The 26,726-nt window shown below is 46.6% G+C and overlaps 2 protein-coding genes across 4 annotated transcripts in view; both read right to left on the bottom strand.

Moving 5' to 3' along the window:
• Window positions 1-26,726, bottom strand: part of LOC111864072 (zinc finger protein 704) — a 201,267-nt gene that overhangs the window by 156,372 nt on the left and 18,169 nt on the right. Inside the window, exon 1 of one of the 3 annotated variants that reach the window (XM_033751315.1) lies at window positions 16,567-16,838. The exons of the other annotated variants lie outside the window; for them this stretch is intronic. The gene's annotated coding sequence lies outside the window, so the exon portion shown is untranslated. Of the gene's footprint in view, window positions 1-16,566; window positions 16,839-26,726 lie in introns of those variants that run through there. 3 annotated transcript variants of the gene reach the window in all.
• On the bottom strand, window positions 16,917-25,215 carry LOC117282272. Its single transcript, XM_033751316.1, has 2 exons — window positions 24,701-25,215; window positions 16,917-17,348 (listed from the first exon to the last, which is right to left on the bottom strand). The coding sequence occupies exons 1-2, from the start codon at window positions 24,950-24,952 to the stop codon at window positions 17,202-17,204; spliced, it is 399 nt and encodes a 132-aa protein (XP_033607207.1). The 5' UTR covers window positions 24,953-25,215; the 3' UTR covers window positions 16,917-17,201.

Here is a 26,726-nt window from a genome sequence, read left to right as displayed (position 1 = left end):
CAAGCAATCACGTGACAATATTTCATATGTGACTATATATTGCAGTACATCCACTGATATGCACATGGGGCAACACACACATTTAATTCAATTCACTGTTAGGCGAAATTTTTAGCACAGCTGATCTTTACCTTTCTGACAACAAACACTTCCTCTGTTTCTTCACCGTGACCTCTACCCACGCGCAAAAAGTGGGTCACTTAACTAAAAAAACATAACGTTTATTTAACGACGTTGTCAGTAACACAGACTACACAGCGCTGAACCACGTCACGAATGTCCTCTCGAAGTGAAAAGTCTGTTGGCTAACATCTGTGAGGCGCTGACCGACATACCACAAGCGTCTTTAGTTTAGGAAGTACTTACAAATCCCTGTCCGCTCGCATGCGCAACACAGCGTGGCTTACTGAAACCCGTGGAGAGCACGAGCTGTCAATCTGCAACACAAATACCGTCCTAGCAAAACGTGTCTAGGAAAATTCAAACACAATCCCACGAGATACGTACAAAAATGACAAGTTAATTTATAACCAGAAACAAGTACATAAAACTCTATACATCCCAAACCTTGAAAACGCAAAAAATGGGGGCTGGCTATGGGACATCATCAGTCATAACAACCCAGATAAAATAATAAACGTATGAAAAAATATAAACACATAAATGAGAAAATACACGCTAAACGACCAAACAAAACGTGAAAATAACACCAACTTATTTTAAAAGCGTACATAAAACATAAGCAACGCCGAGTTCACCAAAAAAGAAATAGAACTCTTAAATAAAGGTAAAGATAGATAAAGTCTCTAGCAATAGAAGCGACAATTACGCTTAGGATCGCCGAGTTCTTTGGGCCTGTCCATCATATAATGTTCCGAAAGAACTTCTGTCTTCAAAAGATGAAGTTTCCCTTCTGGGTTTGGTCTTTCATTTTGTTCCACAGATTTCTTTTTGACTTTTTATCTTCCTTTGTTTACGGGAATTTCCACAATTTTTACTCTAAACGTTCTTATTACAAGCCGCTGACGAGGACTGGTCCGACGCGCATAGAGCTGCAGCTGTCTTACGTTGTCCAGTGATTGGGATTATCGGTTGGTTAAATTGCTGCTGGTCCTCGCCGGCACAGTAGTTCCTGGTTTTGGATCGCGTTGGGACCCATGACTGTATTTTTGTTTTAAAGCCTTTTGGGTGTTTTGAAATGTCGCCTCCTCCACAACGAGAGGAGAGGTCTGACTGCTACTAGTCACTCCCCTTCTACTGGGGATGACCCGAGAGGTACTTTTTTACCCTTTTCCTCCCACACACACAGTCTCCAATAATGTGACTGGAATTCGCCCTCTCTAATAAACGTGAGTACGTCACTTCCCACCTTTTCACTTGATCAAGTTTCCGAAACGGTGTGTTCTTTAGGAACATTTGACGAGGGACGAGTTTCCGAAACTTGGTACTATCAACTGATTTATATTTTATGTCCAGCAGTGCTCTTATTTGGGTACGGAATTAAATGGATCACCCTGTATAGAAAAGAGAGAGTGGAGGCCGTTTCGTAACTGTTGCACTGCGACGAGCAGCCGGTATGCTGCCCACAGAGACGCAGAAACTTGTCTATTCACTCATCTCATTCGTTACGAAAGGTGCATCCAAATCAACATAAAATTCGCCATATTTCAGCGGAACCTGCTTCATCCCTTTAATATACAGTGGGCATTATGCGCGCAACCTCTTCTAATACTCAGAAATATCTAGGCTCCCACATCTTCTAGAAAATCGGCTCACAGATAGCGGTGAGGCTGTAAGCTTTACGCTCCGACCGCCATTTAACCCCAGGAAGATTTCCTGGTACTCAGTACTGAGTCGACCTCAGGGCCACAGTCCTACCAATACGACTCCGAAATCAGCAAAACGGAAAGCTTTGGATCGCAATGGTCTGTGCCGTCACTCATTGCGGTGATGAAGTAAAAAAGCAAAGAAAATGAATGTGACACTCAGCAACCAGAGGTGGAAAGTGGAATTGAACTTGAGGGAAACTGGACTGCACATGCAACTACACTAACTGCCACGGAAACTCTTATTTCAAACGAGGACTTCATTCTTTTATTCTTATGATGGCGTGAGACCGAGTTCCTTGGTACTTGGGTTCTAAACTGTTTATTGCACCAACCCCTAATGACAGACGAGAAGCAGAGCATTTGGTGGAATGAGGATTGACAGGGAAAACAGACGTACTCATGAGAAACGAGGCCCAGTACCACTTTGCCCACCACAAATCCCACATGAACTGACCTGGGACTGAACCCGGGCCGCCTAAGTCAGCAGCTGGAAACTAGTCACGATTTCGAGGGCTGTGTTGCTAAACGGGGGTGTACGTAAGAGCTGAGTCATGAAAGTGGAACCACGTGGTCCTGCTGAACAAGTGACCACAAAGCGAAGTACCTACGCTGCACAATTGCAACAGGAGGTACCCCGCCTTCTTCGCTGTTTGTCCTTGCCACGAGTATCTCTCTCCGTCACACCTCCGTACAGCTGGGTACGTCCCCAGAAGCCTTAACGCAACTTCCCTTCTCTTTCTGCCTCCCCCCACCAATCATTAGGGAAGCAAACAGAACGTCCACATGTGACGTCAACGTTCACTTGCGAAGTGTCTGGGCCCATTTCCAATGAAAGTCTTTACAGCATCCTTCCCCCGCCAATCAGAGTACTATGCAACTGAACTGACCCGTATAATCTTACGGATATCTTGGACGGGGGATCAGTCCATGCAAAGCTCTACCTACATGAGACAACGGAAAGCATGAAGACAAGCTTACATACATGTCTCGATTGGGATTCGAACCGATAATGCCAGTGCTTGTGGCGGTCAAAGACAGCACACACCTCAGGCCGCTGCTACTGTTACTGCTACTGCTGCTGCTACTGCTACTGCTACTGCTACTACTACTACAACAAATAATAATAATAACAACAATAACCACCCACGTTCATTTTACTACAAACTGAGTATCTGAAACGACAGGTGAGACAAAACTTTACTATGTACGCATAGGTATGTCAATAAAATAATATAAACTTGATTNACTGCGCATATATTAAAACGGTTAAAGTTGTAAAGTTGGTGCCAGAGTCTCGTCAGTGAGAACAGGGTGCACCATGGGAAGGCTCATGTCTTAAAAAGTTGGGGGGGGGGGAATATACGCACAGATTCACAAACAGCAAGGCGACCTCACAAGCCTGCTGTAATTTTGTTTTCCAAAACAAGCAAAGTATCCCAAAACGAAAAGATTTCAAGTATATTTTTCAGATTAGCCCATCATAAAGGAGTTTTGGAAAGCCAAGCAAGCGCAGTAGGGGCCCATACGTGTTGAGGCCCTGGACAGTTGCCCACTTTACCCACTCGATAAAGCGGCCACTCCTGTGGTGACGTGGGACTCCACTTCTCCGGACGTCCATCCGTCAATTCTGCAGACAACTTCCTCATGAACAGCATTTGCTTTTCTTACCTCTCCGCTATCATGAACGCCTACACTGAAACACGTGTGAGCCTGCGAGACACACAAGTAGTACGGGTAATTGCAACAGACTGCGGCTAGGCCCCGTGGTAACTGCTTGGTACCACAGTACACAGCTAATCCTCATCAAAAGTGGAATAATTATGTTCACAGATGAGCACAGACTTTAAAAGACACGTGAGATTTAAGAGCAATAAGAATTTCAGACTACTGTGTGGAGGGCAGCTGGAGAGACTGAAACGACACAAGAAAATACTCAAAATTGGCTTGAGCCGGATGAAGGAGACCTTGCATTTTAGCTTCTGACAGAGAAAGACAAGCTGCAGTGATATTTTTGTGTTTATTTTCATCAGCACTGCCTATATTATTAGATTTTACATTTATTTGCTTTCTAAGTCTTTTTTGTCTTTTCGGGCTAACTTTTGTTCCATTAATCCGGATGACTTTCCCCCAAATTATGTATCTGCATCGTACATCAGTCTATATATATATATCCATACAGTACATACTCGTATATGTACACGATTAGGCTGGCCATGAAGACGCAGACACATCAACACAACAGCTGAAACCAAACGCAGTCCGTTAGCTCGCCGATCTCTTGCAGACCAGTAGACAGGAGAAGCTGCGAAATATGCGCTTAAACAGGTGTCACATGCGTGGAAGTGTTCCTCCACCATCCGTGACGTCGGCACTAGACGGAGGTGAGTGGTCAGCTTCATTCCCTGGCCGCTTTATCACCAGGGCCAAAGCCCGCAGTACAGATGTGACTGAAGGTTCTGAGGGCACCATAGCCGGTCTGGATGTGGTGGCGATATTTCTATAGGGAACCGAACCCCTGTCGTCCTAGTTACTGTACTGACTGAGCTATACCGGCTTCTGGTACATGTATATGGCCTACTGTAATTATACATAAAACACGGTAAGTATTTGCGAACAACGCCCGATGTGGGTCAGCACTGGGCCCCCTTGCTGCAGCAGAGGTCACGTGTGCAGAGCAGTGGTGCGATGACGTCACAGGGCACAGATCTGCAAACATCAGACACATCGCATCCAGTGCTTCCTGAAGATCAGAATCTCTGTGCAAGAAATTCTCATGGTTACTATCTTCTGAGAGGTGACGCCGTGTAAACTGGTAGTAGGTACCTATCTACGACTTGCGTCACATTCCACAAGACTGTAAACCTGACTGACTGGGGAGGTTCCCCAACAGCAATATCTGAACCTATGAAGCAAGGATAGGAGAGGGTCGAAGAAAATTACATAATAAGGAGCTTCATTATTTCTACTCTTAACCAGACACTGGGGTGTTCAAATTAGCGAGAATGAGATGGATGGTGAATGTAGCATGCATACGTAAAGTTGTCCCTATGCTTAACTAATTATGCACTACGTCATGAAGATGTATGGGGGTAGTGCATGTACATGCACAAATTCTTGACCTCGACACTATTATGGAGATGAGTGGGCAGCTTCATATCCTGGTCGCTTTACGCTCGGCACCCACTGGACAGGAGGCTGGGTGGGCCCCACTGCCGGAATGGACGTGGAGAGAAGAAAAATCTTGCCCCTACAGGGACTCGAACTCCGACCCCTCTCGTCGTCCAGCTCAGAGCTCGTCGCTATACCGACTGCGCTACGTGCAACATAAAAGGTAAAGCTATCCCTGTAACTGGCCGTGAAGGCCCATAGGTTTGTGAGACGTCGAGGCTCCCACATTTAGTAGAAAATAGGCTCACAGATGGCGGTGAGGTTGTCAGCCTTACGCGGCGGCATGCCGCCCTTTACCCCCTCCCCCGGAAAATTCCCGGCACTCACTTCTGTTAGAGGCTGAGTCGACCCCAGGGCCAGAGCGCGACTGGAAGGATTAGGTAAATTGAAAAAATCCACCTCATAGGGACTCGAACCCGTTACCTTCCGGTTTGAAGCACAGTGCCTCAACCAACTAGGCTACCGCGTGCAACATATACGTTTGGAAACGTGGAGTAGGGAGAGACCGCTTGCGAGAACTGGCTAAGGCGTGAGGATACGGACGGAATATGGTGTGAAGAGAACTGAGTCAGTTCAGGACAGGGCTCCACTTCCGAGAGGAGGAAAAGCTTCAGACTCCAAGGTCCAGCAGTGAGCACCCACCACCCCACCCCACCCGGCATCCACGTGAGGAGCAGCCCAGAGCGCCGCCAGCCTTCCTGATTGGCGCTTTTCATTGCGCACCCCTGTCTCTGTGCCATCCAACGCCATATCGTTCACTATTTCACAACCTCAGTAACAGATACAACGACGGATAATAACGAAATAAATACTATCACGTGATAGAGTGACTACAGACGGGTTTTGAATTGGTCATCGAATTTACGAACTCTTAAGCAACTTGTAACCACACTTTACAAAGCATTATCACACGCAGACTAGTGTTCTCAGTCACGGTCTTCACTGCGCTGCTTGGTAGCGGCTTCCAACAGCGGACGTTCCTCTTCCTCTGGGTTTCCGAACTGTTCCCTGCCTCAGCTACCAGCTTCTGCAATTTTCAACTGACTCTCTGCCTGCAGACTCTCTCTCTCTCTCTCTCGACACACTCTTGGAAGATGGTCCTCGTCATCGTAGCCTCGGCACGGACCGCGCAGAAAACACCGCTTCCAATAGTTCCTCCATTGCTGCATGGGCAGGTTGCTTAGCGATGGTTCTGGCACTGTTGCGTGCTTACGAAGCTGTTGCCTAGCAAACGGGCGTATTTGCAGAGCCGTTTCCTAGCAACGGGTGTCTCTGCTGGCTTCACAGTTCCTGCTTTCAGCAAATATCCCGCAGTATGTTGCACATGCTTGGCCCTACAACGCAGTGTCTTGTTCACAGTTCTGGCATCCACTTTCCGGGTAAAATGTAATTATTAGAGCGGGCGATTAGCCATTTAAAGCCCAGTGGTTGCTATCTTAACTCTGCACTCTGTCCACGGAATGCATTCACGTTTCATACGTTTCTCAGAATAAACTGCGATTATTTCTGTACACAGCGTTGACTGGTCATCGTATTGGTGATGAACATCATGCTTCAAGAGTGATCTTTCTTTGTATCAGCGCTTCCCAGTGCAGCAGTGTCGGCATGCACTCTGTATCAGCGGAGTGACGTCATCACACAGTACCACCTGTTGTGGCAGTGGGCCGGCCGAGCCAGACGTAGCGGAGCCTCGCGATTTCTGTCGCGCGAGGAAACTACTCTGGTACATTCAGCAGCAGGGCAAAGGCGGCCAAAGCGCGAAGGCGATTACTCATTTTCTCTCATAAAATGTTATTCAAAGCGTGGAGCGTATGCGCTGTGACAGCTATACCTGTAGGTTAACGTTTTGAGGCTCACCCATCATATTGTGTTATATCTATTGAAAGCGAAATTTGTGAAGCTAATAGAGACAGTCGTTGCTAGGGAACGGCTCTGTAAACACGCCACTTGTTAAGCAACTGCTCAGTAGACGTCACATGATAGCCGCAACAGACACGCACGCAACAATTGAAGAACTGCTGGAATCGATGTTTCCTGTGCGGTCCGTGCAGGTAGTCAGCTGCAGAGCTGAGGCAGGAGATAGTTCGCGAACCAGAGGGATGGGAACGTCTGCTGTTGGAAGCCGCTACCAAGCAGCGCAGTGAAGACCGTAACAGACAAACAAAAATACTCTGTGACAGTGACTTGTACAGTGTGGTCACGAGTTGTGTGCTAAAGTGTCCAATAAATCAGATTACCCTTCAAACCCCGTATATATTCACTCTGAGACACGTGACAATATTTCGATACATTTATCTGACATTCTGATATATGCTAAACCTCGCGACGGTGCAATTGTCTGGGAACTGACATGCAAATGGAATCCGAGTCAACCGCAAAATTTATATTCTCTCATTTACACAGTATNCCTTTCTGTCAGAGATGTCCCCCCTCCTCTGGCAGTGGTACCTGATACTTCCCCCATCTACCGGAGGCATTTGAAACTACTTTGGGCGGGAAACTTTTTGGCCAAATTTAGCTCAGAGGTCTCCTAGAGACATGGGGTTATTTTACGTGCCGTAAATCTACGACACGGGACCCACGGCTTAAAGTCCCTCCCGGAGGACTTGTTCCCTGAATGTTTCCCTCCGCCGGGTTTGAACCCGCGTACCTTGAGTCATGAGGTGGGAACGTTACTCCTTGACTACGGAGGCCGCTAGGGTCCCACACTATCTAGACAATCGGCTCAAAGATGGCGGTAAGGCTGTCAGCCTTACGCACTGACCGCGCTGTACTCCCCAGGAAAATTATTTATTTAATTCCTGGTACTCATTTCTGTTAGAGGCTGAGTGAACCCGAAGGCCTAGTGCAGCTGGAAGGAAGCTTGATAATAATAACAATAACGTTAATAACGAAACGTAAACTGGTGTACGGAACCTGAGCAAAACCTGCGGCACGGCTTACTGGACACGTGGAAATGTCCACTTACCAACGCACAAGTCCTCAAGGGCTTCTAGGGAAAGCCTCACTCATCGCATTTTCAGAAAATGTGTTCAACGATCTAAACACGTCACACTTCGGGCATTCTATCGCTTTGTACAGAAATGTTACGATTTATCCATCGGTTTAACTGGTTGTTACAGAAATGATTATTGTAATATGCATGCAAAAACATGTTCCACTCACTGTTGCAGCTGCCAGCTCCTACCGAGCGTCACAAGACAGCAGCAACGAATGGGTTGCCGCGTCTCTTGTGCGCCTGTAATTTGAAGATTCAGATTTCTGTTATTTTCGGTAATTACTCGGAAGGAGACGCGTTACGGTACGAAAGCAGAGATAGCAGCTCAGTGCGATACCTCCGTGGACGCCATGCTGCGTACACGTCACATAGCGCGTCTTCACTATCGTTATATTTGTCTCAAGTCACCTGTCAGTTATCTCAGGTTACAGAACGCCTAATGACGCAATGGCCATCGAATAATCAATTGGGAAGGAAGTGAAGGAAAAAGCAGTGACGAATCGGATACAGCGTCCCTACCTCTGCACTTTTCACTACACAGACGAAGCACGCTGCAACATTACTTCAGCTGTGGAGTGACGCATGATGTCTAGGAACAGGAGAAATCCGACACAGAACTCGGGGCGGAAGACGATTTCTAACCGGAAGTTATTGCTGACCGAAGAGACGAAGGAGACTGCGTCTGAGATGTGACGCTTCTTACTTGCTTTTCTGGTTTATTCTCTGACGTTGAATGGATGTCGTGCCACCTTCTGAAACGTCGGTAAACTTCTGCCAGCTATGCGGCGGGACCTCAGATACAGCTGGTTTTGGTTTCGGTTATTGGGGTCATACAGGCATAATTTGTTCCTCGACAAAGCAATTTGAAAAATGAAGTGCAGAGCTTCTGGTCTGCAACACGATGAAATATTGCGACGTTTCGGTGGCGCCTATGATCTTGATTTTCTCGGTCGTCTATAACGTCGTGAGCTCCTCCCAAAAGCATACAGAGTTACGGTGCGTCTTGCTCTCGCCGTGGGAACGTGTTCTCATTCACGCACACTGCAGTATGTTCACTGACCATGCTGTTGCAGCTTCAAGTCAGTGATGTTTATTTATACTGTCATGTGGGGAGTACAACTAAACACGAGTTTTGGATTGGTAACTGCATGTACCGCACACATGAAGTGTCTTCTCGGTGTTCACCAGACGCTGCTTGGTAGCGGCTTCCAACGGCGAACGTTCTCTTCCTCTGTGTTCCCGAACCGCCCCCGCCCTCAGATACCAGTTTCTCATTTCTCATAACTGCAACTCTCAAATGACTCAATGTCAAAGTCACAGTCACTTTACGACTGGCAGTTTACCGCCAATCAGTTCGTCTTGGCGCCAAGCCTCGTGAGGCTCGGGACCCGAGATATTTTTGTACAAATGAACCCTTGCGATTATTGTCCTTATGTAACATCATCTCTCTCTTATGAATACGCCTAGCCTTTTGTCAAATGTGCGTATCGCACTTATAGCAGGTCACTGTTCTCTTTTTGCATTTGTCAAAGTGACTAAACTAACTACTAGTCCTTGTTATATAGCACCGGCAAGGACCGCACAGAAAACGTCTCTTCCATTATTGTGTGTTCTCTCGTTGCCGGGGAAACAACGTGTCTACAAAGCTGTTCCCTGGCAACGGCTGTTATACTGTCACATGTTTACACAGCTGTTACTTGGCAATGGGTCTGCATGTCACAGTATAATATAATTCATAGGCTCTCGTTAATACTCATAACTTCGCCGGCAATGTTTAGTAAACGCATCTCAAACCAAATCCAATCGAAATCCGACAGAGCTTTCTGAAGTTTAAACAAGCAATGGACAATTTTTATTTTTTAATTGCAGTGGGTCCCTTGTCCTCGGGTTGCGGATGGAGGAGGCGGTCTCCAGGTATGGATTGTAGCTGCGAACATACTGAAGAGAGAGTCGCGGAAAGCCGACAAGGGCAGTACCTCCAGCTTGGCGGTTGGACGTGGAGTTAACAACCCTTTATCATAAATAAAAAAATATGTATGTTACAAAATGTTACAATTTAAAACTGCATAATGAGGATAAGATCTGTAAGTTCGTGACGACAGATACTGTCCAGCAGCACAATAATTGCTAAGTATAATTAGAATGATCGAGTCAAGGAGGATGAGACCGGCAGGGCATGTAGCACGCATGTGGGTGAGGAGGAAAGCCTATAGGGTTTTGGTGGGAAAGGCAGAAGGAAAGAGACCACTAGGAACAGCTCGACATAGAATAATATTAAAACTGATCTTAGAGAAATAGGGTTGGGTGATTTGAACTGATCCGGCTTAGGACTGGAACCAGTGCGAGAGTCACCCCAGGGCCATAATGCGGCTGGAATGATTATGTCAATCCAATGACCTCATCGGGAATCGAACCCGTGACTTTCCGGCTTGTTACCTGTTTAAAGTTTTGTGTAGTGATCTCCACCTGACGATGGCCGAAACAGACCGAAACATGTCGTGGACGAAAGTTCGTGTGACGGCTGACATTCACAAGCGTCAATAGGGCACGTCAATGCCGTCTTCCAGCATGGCTACAATCCGCATGATGTAATCCTCCAGGACCGTAAAGTGCACAGCAAGGAGCGCGAGAAATTTCAATAGGCCGCTAAGAATTCCACGGTCGTTGCATTGAGTACAGCTGCGGTGTGTGGCAAGTCTGCCACGGTCCTTTTCAGAAACGAGTAAGTAAATACTTCAACGCAAAAAGGTCATACGTCCAATTTTATTCTGGTAAGTGCAAGACGATGTTAGCGCGCAACAGTCTTGCCCCAAGCCGACCGAGGGGCTCCGGCCTGCCGTTTAGACACTAGAAATGTTCCAGACCTCCTCATTATACAGATCTGTCCACCCTCCTGTTATTTCCTCTTAGGCCCAAATATTTCCTTCAGCGCCCTCCGTATGTGCGTCTTCCCTTGCGAATAAAAGCAAGAAACCGACGTCTCCCTGCTTCCTGACCTGCCTTCACGCAGACTGCAGTGTTAACGGGATGTGTCCACCTGACATTCATTTCTCTGCACAAAGGAACAGAGAAGCCGGATCTTACATGCAGACTGCATGCACCTGTAAGCTATTTTCAAGGACCACAAGTCTTCTGCTTCCTGTCACTTTTCTCGGTACGATAATGCGTCAGTGTGCAAGTGCGGCGGAACCTGCGGAACCAGAACTCACAGTAAGTAAAGCAACTAAAGTCCTCCCTGTGCTTAACTAATTAAGCATTACACCGTGAACGTGTATGGAGGAGTGGATGTATAGATCCACGTTTCCTTGACCTTGGTACTACTTGGAGGTGAGTGCTCAGCATCACGCCCCGGTCGCTTTAACCCGGCGGAAAGAGCCCCCGGTACGAATTGTATAGGAGGCTGGGTGGGTTCCTGTGCCGGTCTGGACGACGTGGAGAGGAGAAAAATGTTGATCTTACCGGGACTCGAACTCCGACACCTCAGTCGTCCAGCCTATTACCAGTCGCTGTGAACTCACTTACGGTACCATAACTAACACCGCAATATGCCCAACTTACTTCCTTGTAGCGGAAGCGAATTATTCAGAAACATGACATTTTGTGGTCATGGACTCGCCTCTGTGGGCGGGGAAAGATGTAACCAGCTTACATGATTCATGGCTACACTGAAAAGTTTTATTAATTTAAAGGGTTTCGCTGTATATACAGTATTATTTCGAACATAAGACGCACATTTTATGCATTTTTTTTCCCTTTGAGAAACCGAGGCGCGCCTTAAGTTCGACGAATGCTCCCGTTTCTGATTTCTTTTTCCCTAAAACCCACATATAGAAACAGGATACGTCTTAAATTCGAGGGCGGCTCATATTCTAAGTAATACTGTATATACACGTGACGTAACTATACTTCTTTTGAACGAATATTTTACTAAAAAAAATATATTTTTATTCGAAAGCCAGCTTTTTGGGACTTTGACTAGTTCTCATTATGTGCCACTCGGCACTGGTGGCCATTTTATCCCGCAGCAGTCCCAGTGTAAACATCGCCTCGCATTTCCAGGCTCGTGCTGCGGCGTGACCTTGCGAGATAGCATTGCATGAAATGCGTCGGTTTCAAACTGCCAAAACAGCAACTGGGCTGTAGGCCAACACAAACCGCTGGGCTCTCAATGGAGGCTGCGTCTTCACAATGAGACGACGGGCGTCGGGAAGTCCGCAGTGCGATTCTGTTTGCTTTCACAATAATCAGCCCATGTTTCTGTACAATTAGGTCAATGATGAGTGACTCCGTTGCTTGCACCAAGCAAACATGTTCAGGGTTGTCACTGCTTGAACACGAAGCCAAGGGAGCATAATGTCAAGTTGATAACACTGCTGATTCCCCTTGTTCAGGAAAGCAACACACATACACACTTGGCTGCTTAATATGTCTGTCTTCTGAGCTGAAGATTTAACACATGGGCCGAAATGAAGGAAATTAAAGATTTAAAAGTCTGTGACGAGGGTACATTAATATAAATATTATGTTTCTGGACTTCATCCACCGTCCTGGTTTTTAGAACACGTTTCGGAGACTGGATTCTGCCTCCATCTTCAGGTAAAACCTACTCGGTTGGGTCCAGTAGTTTGTACTGTACTTGGCTTGTATACTCTATATGGTTTTGGTACAGGTGTCCGGAGATAGGGACTAACTCTATTGATTAGGCCCAACCGAGCAGGTTCCACCTGAAGACGGAGACAGAATCCAGCCTCCGAAACTTTTCAAAATAAAAACAGGACGGTGTTTCAGACAAAAGCAAGAAGAAGGAAATTAGTTTCAGCTTATCTGTCGATTTCTAACAGCAGTACGCTTGATCGCTTCACTCTTCGATTATGAAAGCAGACGATACGACCCTCCGAAACGTCGGTCAACCTTTGTCAGACGACAGCTCTTCATGGCCACAGTTGTGAGAATCTCAAACGAAACGGTTTTTTTTTTGGGGGGGGGGGCAGTTGACGTTGCTGTCAGCATCTCAGACTGTACAGCGTCGGATGACTGGTCAATACTGACCAGGGAAAGGATCTGGAAGGAAGCGATCGTAGCCTAATTGAGGTACTATTACGACAGAACTTAGTCAAGACAGGGTCCCGGGCCCATCCATTACGCACACATTCGCTTCATGGCTGTGACGTCTACAAAACTCGGCTCTCCGAAGAGGGTTCAATTAAACGCTACGTCACAAACTGCGGTGGGGCAGGGCGATTTGTTTCAGAACTGCTGACAAGCCTCGCTGCTTTCTGAAATCCAATTCACTGCAATTCCCCCCACCAATAACACCGAATGCAACAAGCAAGTGACTGCTGGATATACAACTTGGCGCACCGAGACCTAACAGTATGCTACAGTACAGAATCACAATCGTTCTTCCAATTAACTGTCGATATTTCATAGCGAAATGAACGCCTACAATGCCAAGCCGTGCAGGTCTCTATAGGTTACATTTGGGCAACGGAACAGCGTTGCAAACATAAATCCTACGGCAATGCACATCGGCAAGCCTGGGTTTCTCTTCAAGCTTTCTGAAGTCGAGGTTGTGTGTCCATTTTGAGCTGAAAACGATACGAGCCGGAAGGTCTCATTTACACTTACCGTGTTGAGGGTCACATGGCTAAGCCCTTGAGTGGTTACCTGACTACTCATAATACAGAGTGTTCCATTCAAACCTCCCACATGTTATCAGATCTCAGAACAGAAAGTATGAATAGTAGGATAATGAAGCTACAGGAAATACAACAACTAAAAAAATGTTATTTGACACACAAATAAACCACGTCCAATCCAGCGATCTTGGAAGGTGGCATTCAGGGACGTCGGAACATCCAGACCCCAATGTGGGGGGCTCCATCTTCTTGGAAGATTATATTAGGTTGCAGATCGGCTATCTGGGGATACAGGAACTGTTCTAACATGTCAAGGTATACGCGGCCAGATACTGTGGCTTCACCGAAGAGAAACGTAAATAAAATTCTTTAAGTTTTCCTTTCATCTAGTTTTAATTATAATCCATAATTTATCACAATTTGTTCGCAATGTCCTCTGCAAGGACCGAGTAGAAAACACCGTTTTCAACAGTACATCTATTGTCGCATGCGTATCCGTTGCCGCGTGTACATGTTTACCGAGCCGTTGTCTAGAAACGGCTCTACATGCTATACGAAAAAGTTGCAGGGGGACGGCAAGAAGCGAGAAGGCGGAGTTACTTAACTACGTCATTTCTCTGAGCTTCGATTTGCGAATGAGGAATCTGAAACCGAGTGGAAGAAAGTGGCAGTGCATTATTGCAAGAGTCCAGCATGCAACGCGCCTGCACGACGTGAGTAAAATCACGAAAACCCAGATATGAACTGATTAAGTGAAGGATGTCCGATCCGCAGTTCCAACATATTGACGTCACGAATTTTAAAAATGGCAGACAAAACTTGTTCACATTTGCACACCTGTTCATTATTATCTTATCAGGTAACGGAGACACACTGCACATTGCGCCCAAATTATTTTGTTTTCAATAATTTAACGCGACTCAAACCTGGGTACAGCTAGAAGCAGGGTCGGCTTACTACGGCTGCCCCCTGCATCGTCCAACTCCAATCGCCACTTTAAGTAGTCTCCTCCCAAGGGCGGGAATCACTTTCCAAAATGACTCTCTGAATGGGAGAAGCAACCCACAGTGGAACCTCAAATTGCGGGTGTGAGTAGCTACGATAATTTACACGTCGAAATTACTGTCACGTGACATGTGACGATAGACGGGGTATGGACTGATAATCTAATATTCTGATCACTTACAGATCATAAGTACAAATAACTACGACAGTCTCACTGAGTTACGCACCCAGATGATCACTGTAGCTACTGCACATATAAAGTCTCTTCTCAGTCTTCACCAGCCTCCGGGTCCCTGGCCTCGGCTACTGCAACTCTCAACTGACTGCTTCGATGCACACACTCTCTCTCTCTCTCTCTCTCTCTCTCGATTCTCTGGCAATGGCAGTTGACCCTCGTTATACAGCCTAGGTACGGACCGCACAGTAAACACCGCTTACATCTCTTCTAATGCTGCGTACGTAGTAATCACGTGAAGGCTACTGAGTCAGTGCCTAGCAACGGGCGTGCTTACAGAGCCCTTCCCTAGCAACGGCTACCTCTGCTGGCTTCACAATTTTGGCTTTCAGCAGACTGCAACATTACTGAAGGCGCGATTTAAATCCACGACCATGCACGTCCCTGCTCCTTAAAAAGAGAGAAAATAACTTGTGTCGAAATTCTCCTTTCGAGCCTGCGCATAAGAAAACCGAGTGATCACCGCTGACATTTCTCCGTTTCGGATGCAAGCAGTAAGAAGGCATTTACACAACTGTACCGGGCCCGGTAGCATACGGCACTGCAGCCCGTGGGAAGCCATGTGTGACGGTAAACACACACGAATTGCAGAACAGAAGCCTTTCAACCGGGACGGCGGCAGTCCTGCCAACCAACATTAATTCCAAATCGCCGCTAAGTAAATGTAACACGACACTGCTCCTTACTGCATGCGTTCACACTCTGCCGAACGTGTAATATTCCTGCTGTTTATATTCTGTTCCACTTCGATTTTTTAAACATCTAATTTCCTTTTATAATACGGCAAACCCTCGCTAATCCGTTTACAATTAATTAGGATCCAAATTTGAAAAATGCTGTTCACAGTTGCGTACATACTTTAAAGACACATGGGATTTAGGAGCAAGAGGACTTCCAGACGGTGTTGAGGGCAGCTGGAGAGACTGAAACCACGTAAGTTAATATCTGGTTTGACCTGGATGAAGGAGCCCCCGGATTTCAGCTTGTGACTGAGGAAGAAATTGCCGCAGTGATATTTTTTATTTATTTTCTTCAGCACTATCTTGCATATTATTAAATGTTCCATTTATTTGTCTGAGTGTTTTCAGGGCTAGCTTTTGCTTCATTAATCCGGATTAGCGAGGTTTTGCTGCACGCGGTACTACACAGAGATGCGATAGTGCGTTCCGATCCCCGTTAGAGCGTGCCTAGACAAAAACGACGTTTCTACATTGAGTATACGAAACTTTCTCTGCCAGATATCTCCGGCATCTCGACGGAAAGTACGCGTTGTATCAGAACATTGCATGTGTGAGAACGTGTGAGTGTTTCTGCACTGGAAACAATGGCTGTTGTTGTTAACACTTCACGCACTTCCGGCTCTCACTCGGACCTGTTTCGCTCCCTCCCTCCGCGCCGTCGCCGCCACTGTCTGTGCTCACTGTGCGTGCCTCCTCCATCCTCTACAGCACAGGAAAGGAAAGGCGGTTACTTGTTTTAACTGTGTCAAGGAATGTCGGGCATGTAAATGAACCGTGTGCGTAAGGACACAGGTCGCTCTGGGCCATCCGTTCCCAAAATGTAATTGTTTCGAAAGCTAGCGTGAAGTTGGAAGGAAACAGCGCAGAATCAGCAGCCCGTGGCCATGTTGAAGCGTACGATGTGCGTTTGTTTTCCGGCAGCCCAACGTCCTCCTGACCGCGCATCTCTCACCTTGGCTTTAGGGTGATCCAGTCAGCACCCTCCTACTCTCTTTCAACAAGTTCCACGCAAAGTTGAAGCAGTGGCTCCCTCATTTCAGTCCCCGATCAGTCCACGCGGGATTTCATGGTAGACAAAGCGGCACTGGAGGAGGTTCTTTATTCCATGTTCATCGACTGTCTCCTGCCAGTCACCACTGCAGCAACCTGGGGCCCACAGGATGACACTTTGTCGGCTCCGTCTGTCGCCCGAGTTTATTGGCACCGCAGTGTCAGAGCACCTGTCCTCAACACGGGAAAAAAAAAACTCAATTTCTGGAATGTAGTAGTTTTAATAAATCCGGAAAATGCACAGAGCCGAAAATAACAGTTTTAAAAACAGTTCTAATGTTTACATTTTCACTAGCATTCTCTGCCCACGTCGTCGATAAACCTATCGACCTGTAGGCCTATTGCTTCGTGATTTACCGCTTTCTAGGTTCGGTCGCCCGCACTGGTGGGCTCATTTGCAGGGATCTTTCCTTCCCCCCTTTACTGATTGGTTACAGCAGGCGAAGCACTGCAGTTTTCCTCACTCCATTAGAGGAAGCTGGTCTTTGCTACTATCGTGACACGTACGATGCCGCCTTGTCCTGGCAATACAGTGTTCTAGTGGGAATTCTGAAGATTCCTAAGGTGCCAATGTGTTCCGTCTTTGGCAACTTTTTGCAGACACTTGTCTTGGAATAGGAATCTCTGAAGCGACGCGCTCTGCAGCCGGAATTTCTCCCATGTGTGCGAATACGTTGAAAGTGTCTGCCAACAAGAAATGTATTCTTAGTGTCAATGCTCCAATTAGTGGGTGTGGGGGGGGGGTTAATATCTTGGCCCTGTACACACTCAGTACACAGAAATTTACTGTAATCTTGAGAATTGCTGTGAAGTGAAACTTGCGTAAGTTAAAGTGACCAACATTTAAAATGTATAAGCAGGTTGTTTGACTAACGTATTAATTAGGGATTTAAAACTGACAGCAGTGCGTGATTAGTGCCAGTTCTGTGTTCTCTGTGATCTTCATGCACACAAACCTGGGTGCCTCCTGTGAAACTCTCTTCACTGGATGACGTAGATCTACACGTTAAGCCCCTTCAGGTTCTCATGTTCAGGGGTTCACTGGCTTGTCTGATCATATCAATTTACCCACCCCCAACGAAATGTCTTAGAATACATATCACCGGCGTCCAAACCTTAACCCCCAGTGGCTACTGTATGTATGTCCCACCCGCTTTAACATAACAAACCCCTGCATTCTTCCCACAGAGTGGATCTGTGCGTTCAATATGACTTTCACAACAGACAACGAATGTTTCTCAAATAGCATTAATCGGTTGGGCTTTGTAGTGGAGCCGTAATATGTTCCCTGTGCGGTACGGACTGAATTCTTATGTATTATTTAGACGAAATTCGGTCTTTAAAGGGTTAATTCATTAATCTCCAAAAGCGAGACTGGGAGATGTCTGAGGGGTTCGGGCACAATATACATTCAGTTCATTGAGGCCCTTGACGTGCCACTTCTGTTGATAACGGACAGACGTAATCCAAATGTACGCCAGAGCCAATGTTAATCGCATTTCGAAACCGTCTGTTACTGCTTCAGCAGTTTCGCCATGCACGTCCGTAACACGCCTCTGCCTTCTTGACCGACTTTCATCACCGCTCGGCATCGCGGACACACGCTAAATTTTGTCGGGCTATGTGGTCAGGTTGAAGAGCTGCATCCTGGTGGTTAAGCTGACCCGAGGTCAAGAATGATAGAGCTATACTTCCACTACCCCAATACGTCTAAAAGGCGCGCTGCTTAATTAGTTAATCAGAGGGACAACTCTACCTTTACCTTTACCAGTGATTGTGGCTCTAAATGAACGAGTACATGTACACCATCCTCCTCACGAGTGTCTCCTGTTGCAAACCGCGGTCGGCAGAGTGAACTCCTAAGGTCTACATTTCTGACCGGACCCTAAACGCTTCCAGACCCAACTTATTCTCGTATGAAGAAAGCTGTCTTCTGGGATTTGGCACCGTGTATATGTGGTGTTAACCGACGTTTCGGAGGAACGTATCGCCTCCATCTTCAGGGTAGAAGGAAAATATAAGAAATCTGAAAGCGAAGAGACCGTGAGAACCGGCGGTTGCTTCATAGTGACCGCCGTGAAAGCCTGAAATGTTACATATTATTCTCGCATGTTCCCCTATTTCAACTTGTTCGGGTTCTTCTTCTACTTCATAGCCGCAATCTCCTCTTCAACTTCCTTCTATTTCTTGTTCCCTTAATGCCACCCTCCCACTGTCTCACCGTTCCTTCGCATCGCATCACCTCACTTTCAGTGTTGTACTACTACAACAGTTGTATCTGTTCGCTCAGGCAGCCGTATCCCCATTCGCATAAACGCAGCAGATTTAGCGCACGGCTGTCCTCAGCTATTACAAATGATTCTGGCCATAAGACATTAGTGTATTGCAGAAACGGTTACAGATAAAACCACGAAACAACTGGACAACAGAGTGGAGATGCAGGTACTCTGCATGTGTCAACGCAATGTTCGAATTCTCCCCATGTACGCCCCAACTCTGACACACGGCCTGTGGCATCGGAGGTCGGTACACTCCGTCTTCAAACATCCCCACAATCAGAAATCTTAAGAAGCAAGGTCCGGTGATCTATGGAGCCAAGGAATGGGTCCTGCTAGTCATATCCAAGCTTTCTGTATTTCAGACACCATTTTACTTGATGGCGATCGGAGCGCCACTCGCGGCTGATATGTTACAATCAGGGTTGCCACTGAAAACTTCACAAGTTTCCTCATTATTGTCACGTTTTTACAGTGACTACAGACGTGGTTTGGATTGGTGACTCGATTTATTGCTCACTTTGATACAGCCAGTGACTACACTTTATAGTTCACTATTGCATGCACACTAGTGTCCACGGTCACGTCTTCACTGCCGTTGCTTGGCAGTGGCTTCCAACGGCCGATGTTCCCCTTCCTGTGGGTTCCCAAACTGTCCCTGACCTCGGCTACCAGCTTCTAACAGCAACAGATGACAACAATCCCAGCGGTTGTCTAACTACGTCACTAACTCACCAACCGACTGACTGACTGACTCACTAGGAACTTATCCTGCTTGTAGTATCTCCGCAAGGACCACTGCCTAGTAACGGCCGTTGTATAGTTGCTTATTTCGAGGTCATTGCCACATGCTACATGCCACACTATTATCAAGTTGTTTCCCTTTGTTTTTATCTGTAACCTTTCCGAAAACACACTGATTTCCTATCACGTAAAACATTTACGACAGGGCAGGGTAGGCGATTGCCGTCAGGGGCAGCTCCGTGCGCTGTGTCACGTCCTTGCTCCTAGCAGCGAGGTGAGTTGCACTTGCTGTCTCATCGCCGCACCTCGCGGCTTCATTATTGAATATGCGACCAGATTTCACCCGCATCCAAGCAATGCAGTTCATATTGTTAGCTAATGCACTGGCACGCAGCCTGTCCGTCAGCACCGAAATATAAAAAAGCGGGGTAATTCTGGCCACAATTTCTGGGTAAAGTGGGTCAGCACAAGCGATAGGTACATGCGCACTCTTGAAGTGATAGGCTTTTAGAAGTGCAGCAATTTTTGCGTCATCCTGTACGTTCCCCAGTCACGACGGTTCGAAGGTGTTACGAGAGAAGTCTGCTTTCACTTTTTTCCTGGCAATGCGGGCATGAAGTTTCCAATCCATTCGTGAGGTAAACACACGCTTTAATTAGGAAAAGGATTCGTGGATTACCTCACGCCGTGTTACGCCTAGCCACAACGGGGTCGCCAATTCCAGCACAACTCAAGACACCGAACAGTTGAATCGGTCGCCCTGCGGTGAGAACTGGATCTTAGCGCGGCCGACAGGTGTCAACGAAAGATTTCCACTTTCAATTCATACGTGAGGACAGAAACCCTTTCTTCGGACAACAGATACAACAGACGGTACAAAAGCCGTTCATTACTGGTAGCAGTCTCATCCTCAGAGGCCTTAGGAAGCTGATAGTCGCTTGTCTATTGAAAAAAAAAAAAAACATTCCCGGAACCGGACTACCGAGTACGCTGTTCACAACTGCCAGCCACTGGACAATTTCATAAATCATTTAAATAAAACCCACAAAACAAAACAAACAACAAACTCCGTGGCTTGAGTCCGCAAGCGAACTATAGCGACCGAGCGACCGCCGCTTGTCGGCAAAGTTAGTGCCAAATTTGGCGGATACGGGTGCCGCATGGTCAGCACAACGAATCCCCACGGCTGTTCATTTCAGTTTTCTATACCGGAAATAAAACCCACACACTATTCATTTTAATATTATTCTGTATTTCGAACAGGTCATGATCTCCCCATTTCTTGCGGCGCCCTCTCTGGCAGGATGACTGCAGCTGCCCTTCTCCGCTACCAGGGGACCCTGGTCACTCGCCGACGCCTTCTGAACCGACAGCACAAGAACGGAGTTGAGCGAAGCTCCATGCCAGTCTCCTAGCAGCTTCTTACAGGAAAGGAAAATGTACAAATTAACGCTTATGTATGGAATGTGGGAGCCCTCACCTACGGCTCAGGTCGGGGTTCGCTTCGTTGGTAATTCAATGCCCGAAATGAGAGGATAATGGTACGCAGTGAGGTCGAATTCTGCCATCCCGCTGGAGGGACTGACGAAAACCTCATGTCCCTCAAGTCCGATATTCGGAACGGCCACAGGGACTGCGTTAAGTCACTGTTAAGTTCACTGGCAAAATAAATATTGTATAATGACGCAGGAGAACAGATCATAACAGGGCTCTCCAACTGGTGGCACAACAGCCCCACGCGCAGCCCGCGAGGTAATCCATCACGTGACAGGGCTTTCGAATATTGGTGACAAAACTTCGCTAAACATTCCGCGTATATGTTCAACTGATTTTGCACGAGGAGAGCTGGTTATTTATTTGGCTTACTCTTCCACCCTGAAGACGGAGGCAGTAAGTTCCTCCGAAACGTCGTTAAGCCTCTACCAGACTAAACGGTATAACATGCCACTATTTTAAGATGGGAGGTTGGAAAAGGAGAAGATTGTGGTCTGAATGACAGCAGCAGCTGTCCCTGGGCTACAGAGACTTAGCTATGGGCTGGACGACCGAGAAAGTGGAGTTTGATTCCATTTTCTTTACAGCGTCTAGACCGGCTCTGGGGCCCGCCCAATCAGTTTTTGCCTGAGATCTTCACCCGGGGATAAAGCGCCTGACGTGAAACTAACCACTCACTTCCAACCAGTGTCGACGTTAAGATTACATGAAGCTATACCTCCACGCCGCCGGTCACGGTAGCCGAGCGGTCTAAGGCATGCACTGTCTTCGCTAGCTCGGAAGCCGGGATCGTGGGTTCGAATCCCACACAGGGCATAAATGTTTGTGTGCGTTTTTCTGTGTTTGTGTACAGGTAGAAGCCTTGCGACGAGCTGATCACTCGCCCAAGGAGTCCTACCGAATGTGTAAGATCTAGAAAAACCGAAGTGAACGGAGTTCATGGACGTAGGCCTAGGCCCACTGGGGCTGTAGTGCCAAGGAAAAAAAAATACCTCCATTCCCCGTGTCTTCTTGGCCTGCAGCTTAATTAAGCATAGGGACAACTTTGCCTTTTACCTTACGGTCGTTTCATAATACCTTTAACTCTGCCACAGTCCAAAGACGTGGTGGCTATTTCAATATTATCCTGCCCTGGAGTTGAGTGAGGTGTCACGATCACATGCTTTTCTCTTCAGCGAACTCAATGTCTAACGGAGTTTCTGTGTTTCGCGTTGTGATAATCATCTGTTCTCCCAACCAATTAATATCATCAGCAGACCCACGTAGTACCACAAGCTGATGTGTCCCATTCAATTCTACTTTCTTAATTCATTTGGACTTTCCTTATGGCGCAGTCCAATCCGAACTAGAAAAGGAACGGCCATAAAGCATCTCCTTGTTTCTGACACTTCTGATTACGTGATGCACTGGACTTTGCTACACAAAGGCAGCTGGTCAAGCTGTGGGAAGCTACCGAAACGTGACAACTCATGCAGCAGGACTATTCCACAACATATCAGAGCGCCTAATCCCCTCAAGAGATGATAAATAAAACAGCCAAATATAACCAAGCTTTAAGCTGCGTTTTACCAGGTCCTAAATTCGCAGACGAGGCGGGCTCAACTTAAACGTTGGTCTCTCCAGCACATAGCATTTCATTTCTTCAAATCTCGTGTCGAAACAAATGTATCCGGGTGGGAGGATTGCGCACCCTTCTCCCGTCTTCTGTTTTTATTTTTATATCCGAATAATTACAGGCAAATTGGTTCAAGCGGTTGTGTTCGCGAGATGCTCGGTTCGAATCTACGTTGGGACACTGACAATTTTGATGTTCTTCGCGCTTTTCCTCCGTCCTTCAAAACGAACGCCGGGATAGTACCTTGAAACAGGCCAGGAAGATACCTTCCACATCCTTTACAATTCACCTCTTATTAATCATAAACCATTCAGTATTACACAGGCTGAGCTACTGACAGCGTCATTAAATAAACGATAAATATAGAGTACATGGCAATTAATTCTAATATCGCGAACGTGAGCGGTTGATAACATCACGAATCAGGCCGAAATGCTTGCAGATGAGACGTTCCTTCGCGGAATGTCATGGCAACCAGACATGGCCATGAACTAAATACTTCCTGTTATCAGTGTAAGTACAGCTGTCGTTTCTGTGACGTCTGTCGTGTGCGAATCTTTTATTGTAGTTTTTAAACCGTCGTGCACACCTCATTTCCTAACGGCGGCTAGAGGGGACACTTCAATTTAACGGATATGACGTTTCATTGAGCCTCCCTACAAGCTCTTCTATGCGCCGGAAACGAGACGTAAGCATTTCCTATTACCAAGCAAGAAAGTCGCAACTTTCCTACAACAGTACGTGGAAATTACAACAATGAGGAGGAATACAAAGGTTAGGGCCACAACTGTCACACTGGGGCTGAAGTCTTCGCTTGTGTCGCCTGAAACCAGTCGTGAATACTGGTAAAGATGCAGGAAGTTTACTGTCTCCCCACGGTTTGCTGGAATTTCTGAAGTGAAGATAGCGACACAAATTTAATAGTGTCAGTCTCTGGAACTGCTGTCTTTACTATCCTAAACATGTGGATGATTAATTTGCTAAGTCTGAATTTTACCAAAAACTGTCGTGGACATGCGCCCGTCTAGTCCAGGAGACAAATGCCCCGACACAGACCCTACTTACGTAACCCTGCAGCCCACTGGAGCTTGTGACTTAAAGAAAGTGTGTGTGTGTGTGTGTGTGTGTGTGAGGGGGGGCACTATTTTCGTTTCTAAGTAACGAAAACTTCAAAATGTGTTCTTTAACTCTCCGTAGGCATTGTTAGCCTCACGCCCAACCCCCAAGCTGAAGGACCACCCCTTGTTGGCTCTCCGCGACTGTTTATTCAATATATTCGGAGTTTTCCTCCATACCTTGAGGACGTCTCCTCCATCCACAACCTGCGGACGCGCCATTCCGTAGTGACAAGGGACTCACCTAACATGTTGCCAGGCACATGCAAAAATAAAGAAAATACCATTTTCCTTTTTCTCTGTAGTTGTAACGGCTGTCATCCAAGCTGCTTGTTCTACGGGGAAAAAGTGACCTAGATGAACCAAAGTATCCGACTTGAATGGGGTCTTCTTGAAACAAACGGCACTAAGGCAAGAACACTGCTAATTTGTAAACAGGCCCAGAACCCCCAAAGAAAGAAATCACATGGTGTAAGATCTGGCGAACGGGATGGCCAAGGGAGAAGGTTCTTATCTCCATTTGCAGTAGCACGTCCGATCCAGCGCTGTGGAAGAACACGAGTGAGAAACACCTGTAAATTCCTGGGAAAATTGGGGGGGGGGCCCTCCGTCCAGTTGTAGAATGTAATCGTCATGATTGGTATTCAGTTGGGGTAACAACCAGCTTTCCAACATGTCCAAAAATGAGTCGATAGTCACACTTGCTTCAGCGATGAAAAATTGGCCGTGCACTTTGTCACGGGACACCGCACAGAAAATGTTGACTTTAGGAGAGTCACGCTGGTGCTCTACCTGTGCATGTGGTTGCTCGATTCCCCAAATACGGACGTTGTGTCTGTTCACCTTGCCACTGATGTGGAATGTGGCTTCATCGGAGATCAGTCTTCCTACGAACCTATTTTCCTCCATTTTCAACTGCATCTCCTCGCAAAAGTCACACGTTTTCACTTTGTCTGTTGGTGTAAGGGCCTGTACCAATAGCATCTTGTACGGTTTAAAACACAGCCGCTTACGCAACACCTTGGACTCCGTCATTTTTGACATGCCCAATTCCCTGCTCCCTCTACCCACAGACTTGCGGGGACTTCGCTGAAACGCCACACGCACTCTTTCGATGTTGTCATCAGACACACGAGGCCGACCACGACTCTTGCCTTTACACAAGCATCCAGTCTCTACAAACTGTCGGTACCACCTGATAGTGTTATTCTTGTGTGGTGCATCTTTTTGAAACCGTGCACGAAACTCACGCTGCACTGTAATCACAGATCTGGACACCTCAAAACGGAGCACACAGAAAGCCTTCTACTACTGCAACGCCATATTTGAAACTGGCCCCGCGGCCACGCAGTAACCATGAGAAGCGACCTGCTGGTAGCGCATGACAAAACTTGCCGCCGCTGACGGTGTATGTTGTGCCGTGTAAGGTGAGAAATAAATTTAGTATTCACTTTTGAAACCGCACCATTCTTTTGTGTATACTTTAAACAACACGTGGCCTTTAGGAAGGCAGATGAGTCACTTGTCTGTTCGGTCAAAACTTCACAGTTTCTTCGAACCTGCAGTGTTACGTTAAAAAACAAGCACAACTTCTGAATCTTCTATTGGTGAATAAGTGCATCTGTCTTTTCGCAGTTTTTAAACAAAGACTCTACAGTGATAAATTTTTATTTACTTTCATCAGCACTATTTATATCATTAAATTGTCAATCTACTTGTGTTCTGTGTTTTTCTTTTTGTCTTTCATTTTGTTTCACGAATCCGGATGAGCTCCACCCCCCAATTAATCCGGAGTGAGGGTTTACTCTACAACTGATTACTTAAATTTTGATTCTATTGACAACTGCCTCGAGCACATACAGTGTATAACTAACTGCGTGGGCGTACTTGCTGATGGTGACATGGTGACTGAGACTTGCTGTACACGGTGGGGGGTGACACTGGCTGGTTAAATGAAATGGCGGAAGAAAGCAGAAGTAAACGGCGTGTGTGTGTGGTGATCGCACGTGCGTACAACTAAGCAGTCCAAGAGAGAAACGCTTCATAATTTTCGTACTCATATCAATATGAGAATGAGGAAATACTGCGAATAAATGTGGTGTAGTCGATAACCTAATGGCCACCATTTGTCCTCGAAAAGCGTTCTGCACATGCGCAGAGTCCACATCGCCCGCAGGCTTTGTTAATCTTATCTTATCACGAACAGTTAAGAGAACGTTTCAACTGCAATTCTAAGCAGAACCCAACACTAATCTGACGTTATTATTAACACCTGAAAATCGTTCGTACTTGATAACATGTGACCGTCGTCTTACTGCACACGTCACAATGGGTGTTCCCCGATACGTCGAAAAGAAAAACCTTCTGGAACTCGCACATTCCAGGAGCTTTCTTTATTTTTTGGCGATAAGCGGAACTTATGGCTGAATGGTAAGCTCTAAAAATTAAACTCGAACCCCAGCGTCTACTGTGGATCAGAAATGTCAAATTTCATCCAATCCGAGACGAAACACGGCAGCAACAGACGGACACAAGCGCTGACATTAACATGACTTGGAGCAAAAACGCACGAAACGCATCAAAGTGACGAAAACCACAAGATGAGGAGTCCTATTTTCTGGGATGTCGAGCAATCAAACACGGAAGCAGCAGAGCCTGGTAGACGTCTACCAGATTACACGGCGTCACATCCCAGATGATAGTATTCTCCATAGTCATCGCCATGGGACCCTCAGCTCCCACGAGACCACAACACTTCACCGTATGCACCCATAAATCTAAGAGTAACGCAAAAGCCATTTGGCATCCCGTCGGCGAG

Source organism: Cryptotermes secundus, unplaced genomic scaffold, assembly GCF_002891405.2.
Source record: "Cryptotermes secundus unplaced genomic scaffold, Csec_1.0 scaffold669, whole genome shotgun sequence".
Lineage (NCBI taxonomy): Eukaryota > Metazoa > Arthropoda > Insecta > Blattodea > Kalotermitidae > Cryptotermes > Cryptotermes secundus.
The sequence above is the reverse complement of the archived record's forward strand: the minus strand, read 5'-3'. Positions and strand labels throughout refer to the sequence as shown.